This window comes from Centruroides sculpturatus, unplaced genomic scaffold (assembly GCF_000671375.1).
Source record: "Centruroides sculpturatus isolate CEXI.00-Female unplaced genomic scaffold, Cexi_2.0 scaffold326, whole genome shotgun sequence".
NCBI classification, from domain to species: domain Eukaryota; kingdom Metazoa; phylum Arthropoda; class Arachnida; order Scorpiones; family Buthidae; genus Centruroides; species Centruroides sculpturatus.
In genome coordinates, this window is record NW_019384563.1 from 584,671 (window position 1) to 593,328 (window position 8,658).

The 8,658-nt window shown below is 33.9% G+C and overlaps 1 protein-coding gene across 1 annotated transcript in view; it reads left to right on the forward strand.

Moving 5' to 3' along the window:
• The window catches only part of LOC111623992 (sodium channel protein para-like), a 109,825-nt gene that overhangs the window by 55,525 nt on the left and 45,642 nt on the right, over window positions 1-8,658 (forward strand). The window contains exons 7-8 of the mRNA XM_023366758.1: window positions 1,610-2,934; window positions 4,886-4,950. Of these exons, the coding sequence (XP_023222526.1) occupies window positions 1,610-2,934; window positions 4,886-4,950 (1,390 nt within the window). The remainder of the gene's footprint in view (window positions 1-1,609; window positions 2,935-4,885; window positions 4,951-8,658) is intronic.

Here is an 8,658-nt window from a genome sequence, read left to right on the forward strand (position 1 = left end):
CAATTGACAATTTTCAATGCATGACTAATAACAATATGATAAATACTTCACATGTCACGTTCCCCTCTCTTTCCTCCTCTCCTTTCAGGGGGCTCACGGCACATGACAAAAATCAAAAGGCACGTAACAGAAATAAAAATAAATCTACTCAAGAAACTTTTTCTACTGCGTATAAACAATGAAAAAGAAAGCTAATACATTCAGGCGAATCTCCTACCAATCTTGTTTTACTCGAGTATGTTCTGTCTCGATGTTAAAGTGTCCTTGGTTGGATGGAAATGGATTGCTGTCTCATCGGCCTTTTCCCCAGTCCTTGGTCCTCTCATGCTCACCACCTTGATCTCATATCATTCACAGGTGGCCAGAACAAAGCAAGAGGGGGAAAAAAGTTCCTTACCAAACATGGAACACGATTTTTTATACTGTTCCAAGCAGATATCCTTCCCATGTGATCTCCGCTGGCCAATCTGGCTGCCAACATAAGGTGAGCTGGAAAAAGGTGGTGCCATGAACGAAAACAAATGGGTCGAGGGAAGAACCAAAATGCAAAAATACATAGTCGCGAAGCATTACATAGTGTCTATCTATATCCACCCAGTGCCACCAACAATTAAATGTTTGCATTGAATAATGTTGCAAGTGCCAAAACAGCCAAACTGAAATTTTTATAATAAATTATGTACTGCAAAATGATGCGGTAAATTGTATCTTTATTTTAAAAAATCTGACTAGTTACTATGAAAAATGCTTCAAACTTATCAACTGCATGGAAAAATGTTACACGTGCATAAAAAATTATGGACAAAGAGAAATTCTCATCTCTTTGAAGCTGCAAAAGAAAAATTTGGGAAAGAGGAGGATCATCAACCTACAAATTGGAATCAAAAGAATTTTTTGTCTGATGACGATGAAATACATCGTCAAAAGTACTCGCACGTACCGTACATTTTATTTTTAAACATGTTATTAATGCCAAAAGACAGTTTAGTGCAGGGATGAGCAACATGCGGCCCGTTAAACATGTTTATGCGGCCCGCCAAGCATTTTTTAAAATTGAATTTATTTTATCGACTTTCTCCCATCAATATATTGTTATAAAATTAATTATAATAAAATGGTAGTACATACTAAACCAAAACAATTTTTTGTGACGATTTACTCACTTGTGGGCGACTTGTTCAAACATGCAATACGAACGCGCCGCGTCTGTGCTTTTTTGTGTTTGTTTCTGTCACACAATCAGTCAGACTGGTAAGCGTTAACTAGCAATTTTAGCAATTCTTGTGTTTCTTGAAAGGCGTGAGTGCAATATTATTGTCAAAAAGGTAATATTAGAGTTTTTTTATTCAAAATTAAGTTTTCCTACAAATTTTTTTAACTTTCAAATTTTTAATCCATAATAGCATGTCGGAAAAGCAAACAAAAAAACGGAAGGTTGCGGATGAGCACAGGCATTTCCAAGAAAAGTGGAAATTTGATTATTTTTTCACTTTCGTCGAAGATAAAGCTGTATGCTTAATATGCTCAGAGACTGTGTCGACATTAAAAGAATATAACATAAAAAGGCATTACGATACAAAACATGAACAACAATATAAAAACTTAACAGGACAACTCCGGATAGATAAGTTTAATCAAATGGAGAAAAACTTGGGAAAACAACAGGCTATTTTTAAAAATCAAGCTATTTTATCAAATACGGCAGTAAAGGCTAGTTTTGTTGTCAGTCAAATACTGGCAAAAAAAATGAAACCCTTTGCGGATGGAGAGATGATAAAAGAATGTCTGACTGCTGTTGCAGAAATAGCATTTCCTGATAAAATAAATATTATTTCAAACATTAGTTTATCAAGATTCACCATTGCAAGGAGAATTGAAGACTTGTCCGAGAACATAGCAACAACGCTTCGTGAACGCATTGCAAAATTCGAATACTGTTCTTTGGCACTTGATGAGAGTTGCGATATTAGCGATACAGCACAACTGGCTATATTTTTACGTGGTATTGACACCAAATTTAATATTACCGAAGAATTGTGTTCACTGATTCCAATGCAAGGGACTACAACCGGCAAAGACCTGTACGATGAACTAAAGTCTGTGTTGGAAAATTTTTCAATTTCATTAGAAAAGATTATTGGTATATCGACAGATGGAGCACGAGCAATGTCAAGCATGGAGGTAGGAGTATCGGGAAGGCTATTTCAAGACATTAAGAAGGTCACAGGAAGGGAAATATTCGTTAACCACTGCATAATTCACCAGGAAAATTTGTGTGCGAAAAGATTGAGTTTGCCAAATGTCACAGTACCAATAATTAAACTAATCAATTTTATAAAGTCGCGCGCGTTAAATCACCGTGAATTTAAAGAATTCCTGAAAGATTTAGAAACTGAATATGGCGACGTGGTTTTTAATACCGAAGTACGTTGGCTTAGTAGAGGTGCAATGCTAAAAAGAGTATACAACTTAAAAAGCGAAATACAATTGTTCTTGGATATGAAGGGATATGCCTTTCCTCATTTTGGTAATAAAGAATGGATGTGCGATTTTGGGTTTCTTATCGACATGACTCAGCATCTCAATGATCTTAATGTGGAACTTCAAGGCAAAGGACAGTTTATTCACAATTTGTATGATAAAATTCAGGGCTTTGAGCGCAAATTAAAATTGTGGAAACAGCATCTTTTGCAGAATAATGTGTCTCACTTTCCACATTTAGAAAAAGAAAACGTTACTACTTCTCAAAAATACGCACAATATATAGACATTTTAATCAACGAATTTCAATTACGATTCCAAATGTTCAAAGCTGAGAAGACAGCGGTTTCCATGAAAATGTTTTCCTCGCCATTTAATATCGATGTGGATACAGTTCCCGAAGACTTTCAAATGGAAGTGATTGACATGCAGAATAATACCGATTTAAAAAATGTATTTTTCTCAGTAAACATCGAAAATTTTTATAAATCTTATGTGAGCCCTGAGAAATTTCCGCTTTTGACGAAAAATGCAAAGCAAATGATGTCTCTGTTCGGAAGTACGTATGTTTGCGAACAATTATTTTCAACCATGAAATTAATCAAAAATGACCACCGATCAAGACTGAGTGATGCACGATTAGAAAGCTGCGTACGTGTAGCTACCTCATCAATTCCGGCTGATATTGATCAGCTTGTATCGAAAAAACAGTGCCAAATTTCTCATTAAAAATTTCAAGTAAATTCGTTTTTCTGTTCTTTTCTTGTTTGTTTTTATTTTGCATTAAAATTTGTATATGAAATCTTTACTTTTTTTAAATTTTATATTTTTTTATTCTAATGTTTATTATAAATAAAGTTTTGTAAATTATTAATAATAAGTGTTACTTTATGTGCGGCCCGCCAAAAAATTTTAGAATTTAAATTGGCCCGTTGATTAAAAAGGTTGCTCACCCCTGGTTTAGTGTATTATTCTTGATTATAAGAAATCAAAAATGCAGAGGGAGGTCAGGAAATAAATGTTGGTTATACAGTGGACAAATTAAACCAGCTATAAAGTCCCAAGTGAGGTCAATGGAATAATGTTGCACGCACCATACTTCAAATTTCACAGCATGGAGCATACAATAAAGAATTTTCTAAAATCTTTTTGTGAGGCCTGAACATCTAAAAATTACCTTGGTGATGTGGATTCAGATTACATCCAATGACCCTACTTTCATTAGAATAATGTGCTCCCATGATGTTTTGCAGCCATGACATTGCACTTTCCTTACTGTTGTCTAAGAGAAGTCATACGCATAAGAAAGTTCTGAATCGCTACTGTCATTCAGAACATCCATGTGCATATAGTAGACCTCTCTTCCTATAAAAAGTGCCAAAAACAAAAATCTACTGTGCATGTTCAAGTTTCTCAGTTCAAAAAATGTAGACTTTTACAGTATAATGAAAGCAATGATAATGACTATATCAAAATAAAGCATAACTTTCTATTTGACAATCTATTTTTTTATTAAAGGAATTTTTATGTTTGGCTGCAAGAGCTATGTTACAAACAACATTTTTCCATTTGCACATTTTTTTTTGTTAAGTGCTCCACAAAACATGCAGCTTATAAAATGCTGTGTCATAAATAAGAAAGCAGGCATCAGTTACAAGAGACATACGTACTTTAAAGGCAGAACTTTGCTTTCAAACCAAAATATATTAAACTTTTAAAATGCTGCATGCAACATGTGCACATACAATTTTTTTCCATTACACAGAATGCTTTATTGTCATTTTCTAAAATATTTTGCAATGAAAATGACCCAATTTTTTGTAGCAGTGTCATTCCTACACTTGTAACACTTACTTTAATTGTTCCAGTGTAGTTTAGAGGTTTTCCAGTTTTACATTTTTTCTGGTAATGCTACTTTGATGCTTGCAATGTTATTCAATTCTAAAATGACCAAATTTTCTCAACTTTAACCCAGAATGCTCTAAAAATTGAAAGTAGGAAATATAGGGTGTAAGGTTGTTATTTGAATGATTTTGTTGCTTAATAACAGTATTGTCTATATCAATCACTAATATTGCAGGGCATTTTATTTTTGGTACAATTAAATGAAAATTTAGTACTAAAAAACAATGAATTAAAATTTGCTTATTTCTTTGGCTTTTAAAATGATATATAAATGCATGAAGATAAAAACATTAAAAAATAGATTATTTTTGGGTGAGATATGTTTTTAGAATTTGGGTAAGATATCACAAACTCGTCCACGGGTGGTTTGATATACGATCTTACATTATGAAAATAATTTTATAACATTATATTTAATACATATTAAATTTCATTGTATGATATATGAAAACATGTCAAAAATGTTTATGCTTATTAGTCTAATAAATCCTAATTCTAGTCCAACCAATATAATTACATCGTTGGTCTGGAATCAGGACAGTTAGTGCTTAGTGCAGGATTTACGTAACAGCACTGTGCTTAGCTGCATCTCTACATAAGTAACGTTGTGGTAATTTACTGAGATGGAATATTCTATATATAGTACATGTTAAAGGAGAAATTTAATCTTTTTAATATGAACGATTTATTATTAAACAATTTCTTGCCTGTATTCATCTATATAATGAACTATTTACTTATAAACCCAGGATGTCTGGTCACTTTATTCAATGCAAGCCTTCAATTGAAGAGTTGAGGCAATGAGAAAATGATTACTGCGCAAAAGTTGACCCTGAGATTCTACCTTTTGTGAGGCAGATTGAATATTGACATGATGCCATTCAAGCTACTTGTAGTGCTCACATTGAACTCTACTAGCTTCTGTATATAAATAAACTTTTTGTGTTGCTCTTTTAGCTTGTATGTGTGTGTGTATCTTGCAGACTGGCCAAGTAATAAATTTTCAAAATTAAAAAGAACATTTATAGACAACCTGTATTTTAATTCTAGTTAATAAATCAGAAGAGAAACTATTTTAATTTACATATCAGTAAAATTTAATAAATTCATATTATTTGTGCACATTTTTATTGGCTGCAATTTAAAAAAATTGTAGACCTATAAATTCCCACTGTTGTCAATCTGTCCAGCTGTCTTTCCTTAATCTTGAGAATGGAGTTAGATAGATGAAAGAGAATACCAGATATGGAAGCCTTATGCAGGAGGCCCCAATTAACTATACTGTATATGAACTTCTAAAGCAAACTGGAAGTCACGTTATTTCAATTAACCTGTTCATAGCGTCGACATCGGGCTCGATGACCAATTAGTGCTTACAGAACCGTAGCGCTATGCAAATGTGATGTGGTGTGATTCCCGGCCGACCAATTAGCGATCACCAGCTGTAACGTTATGCAAATCTGTGATTCCCAAGCCATTGTCTTACGCAAATCATGCCTTGTGGCGTGATTGTCTTCCGACCAATCAGTGGCTGTACTTTCAAAAAGTCAATGGTCACTTTCAACCATCTGTCGATGACCGTTACGACTAAAAAACTTTGCTAGGTCTTACTTTCGGGGGGAGGTCTTATATTTCGCAATTTAGCAAAACCTCTGCTAGGTCTTGTTTTCGGAGAAACACGGTAGCCTCTACATTTTTGTCACTCTGAGCAACAAGCAGCTGTTTGACATCCTCTTTCGTTGCCAACAAATCAAATTTCTGAAGCAGGAAATCTGATACGGAATTTTTCCTAATTATCTCTTCGGCGCTCTTCACTAAGGTAATAAATCTAATATGTTCCTCAGTACCCAATTGCTCTTTTGGGTTATTACGGAAATATCTCTTTAAATCCTCAATGGCTTCCTCACATTCCTCCAGAAGTTCTTCAATAGTGCCAATCGCCATCACTGAGTAGAATAACTTTTAAAATTAATAATATGAAGGAATAACATAAGACTTCCGGTAAAAATTCTGGAATCTTCTATGGTAAACGTCATTGACCGTTACTATAACGACAGTTGTAGAAGAAGAATGTTGAAAATTTTAAAAAATACAGTAGAGCGTCGATTTTCCGAAAGTCAATCATCCGAAAGAATTTCAGTCGGCAAATTTAAATTTTCGCCAGTGCTGTGGCGCTTCAATCTTTCGCTATGTCTTGGGCTACTCAAATATTTTACGTTTTTGATACTAAATTAACATCTGAAGTATCATTTTTTATTATTTTTATATTTTTCAATATATTTATTTTGTTTGTACAAAATAAAAAAAATAATTTTTAACGATACAATAGTCTTTGCTAGGCTTAATATCGACGAAAATTTAACGCGAAGCGACACGCAACGGAAAAAAATTTCGACATCGGATACGTTAAACTATTTTTTCGTACGTAAATCAGTTATCCGGACAACCCCAGTCCCCAATTGATTCGGAAAATCGACGCTCTACTGTAATAGAATTAGGATATTTTAAAATCTATTGTACTAATGAACTTCAAATTAACAGGATAATTTTTGTTTGGTATTCTCTAAGAAATGGCCAAATATTGTTTAAAGATAAAAGCCGGAAGCCCGGTACAATCCGCCGAATATAGACCGGAAGTAAACGATAAATCTTTAAATCTTGATCCGAGGACCACAAATTTAATACATGTATTCACGTTATAGATACGAGTAATCATCCATATCATATTCCAGTTAATCGGTGCTGAGAATCTGGTAAATCGAGTCCAAATATTCACAATTTTCAAAAACGAATAACTTTGCAAAAAATTGTCCTGGGTTGAAAAACTTAACGGATTCTTAATCCACACGGAAAATGATATCCAGAAATATGTAACACTTAGAGCTTAAAGTAAAAATTTCAGCAAAAACTCAATCCGTAAACAGAGCAAAATTTTCCTGCATCCATTGACAAGCTCTCCCTGCTAACATCAACAGACCCATACCGCCACCTCGCCCTAATCTCCACCGATCCAGGAACGTTTTCACCAATGGCCATACAATGAGATCGAAGACTAAGGAGGTAATCACATAGAAAATTTTAACCACCCCTCTCTCGCTGGTCTCTCAGTTATAAGCTAGATTAAGGTTAATTTAACTTAGAGAATATTGGACCTATAAAGGCTCCAGAACTTAGACGATTTATTGACACGACAGGTTTAATCATTGTCGCCACTTAGAAATTTCGACTATTTCTATTTGTACAGCTATTCGCTTTTGCATTTGCTTTGTATAATTTTATAGTTTATTAAATGTGTTATATTTGTTTAACCTGTGAAATTATTTGGAACCTGTCGGCTTGCCCATCGAACTCCCCATTCACTCTTAACCCTCCTACTCGTTTACCACATAGACCATGGCCAACACGTAGACCGCGGTCGACCGGTCGACCGCAAATGTTTTGAAAGTAGCCCGCGAAGCTAAAGTTGAACAATTTGCTTTCACTTAAATTAACGTTTAAAAATCTTAATTCGATAATTTATTCTTACAATAATAGACTCTGTGTGACGTACCCATACTGTTTGTATTTATCCCGATGAACAATGCAAATGAATGTGCGCGTATAAAAATCCTAAAATTGTTTGCCCATATTCATAGTCGCCCGCAGACTATATTTTACCAAAAAAGTAGCCCCTAAGGGATAAAAGTTTGGCCACACCTGATATAGACCATCCCTGACAAAGAAGGCGATAAGTGGGGACAAGCTCGGCGCTCTACCTCCTCGGCTTACACATTCATTCAATTCTTCTTTAACTTGAAAAAACATTCATGCAATTCTACATTTAAGAAAACCTGGCTTTGAATGATTGAATTCAAAACTTGGAGCAAGCAGCATTGATTAAAAAGTGCTTTACTAGAGAAGAAACTAAAGTTTTACAGATGTTAGAGATATTTAAAAGAGCCTTGAAGAGAGAGTGCATTAACATATGAGATACATATTTGTTATCATATGTTTGGAAAGTATTTTACGACAACCCTGAAAAAGATTATAACTAAATTAACCAATGGGATGTTAATATAAAATGAAATAGAATCCATTAGTTGTAAAATTTAATTAGGGAAATTTCAAAAATATTTGAAATTTGTATTCAGTTTGAATGTGATAGAGCGAACATTCTAAATGGAACCCTTATAACTGATTCGAAGCAGGACAGTCAAGCCGTTAGAAAACATTTGTCATTTTTAAGATTATCTATATATATATATATATATATATATATATATATATTAGCTG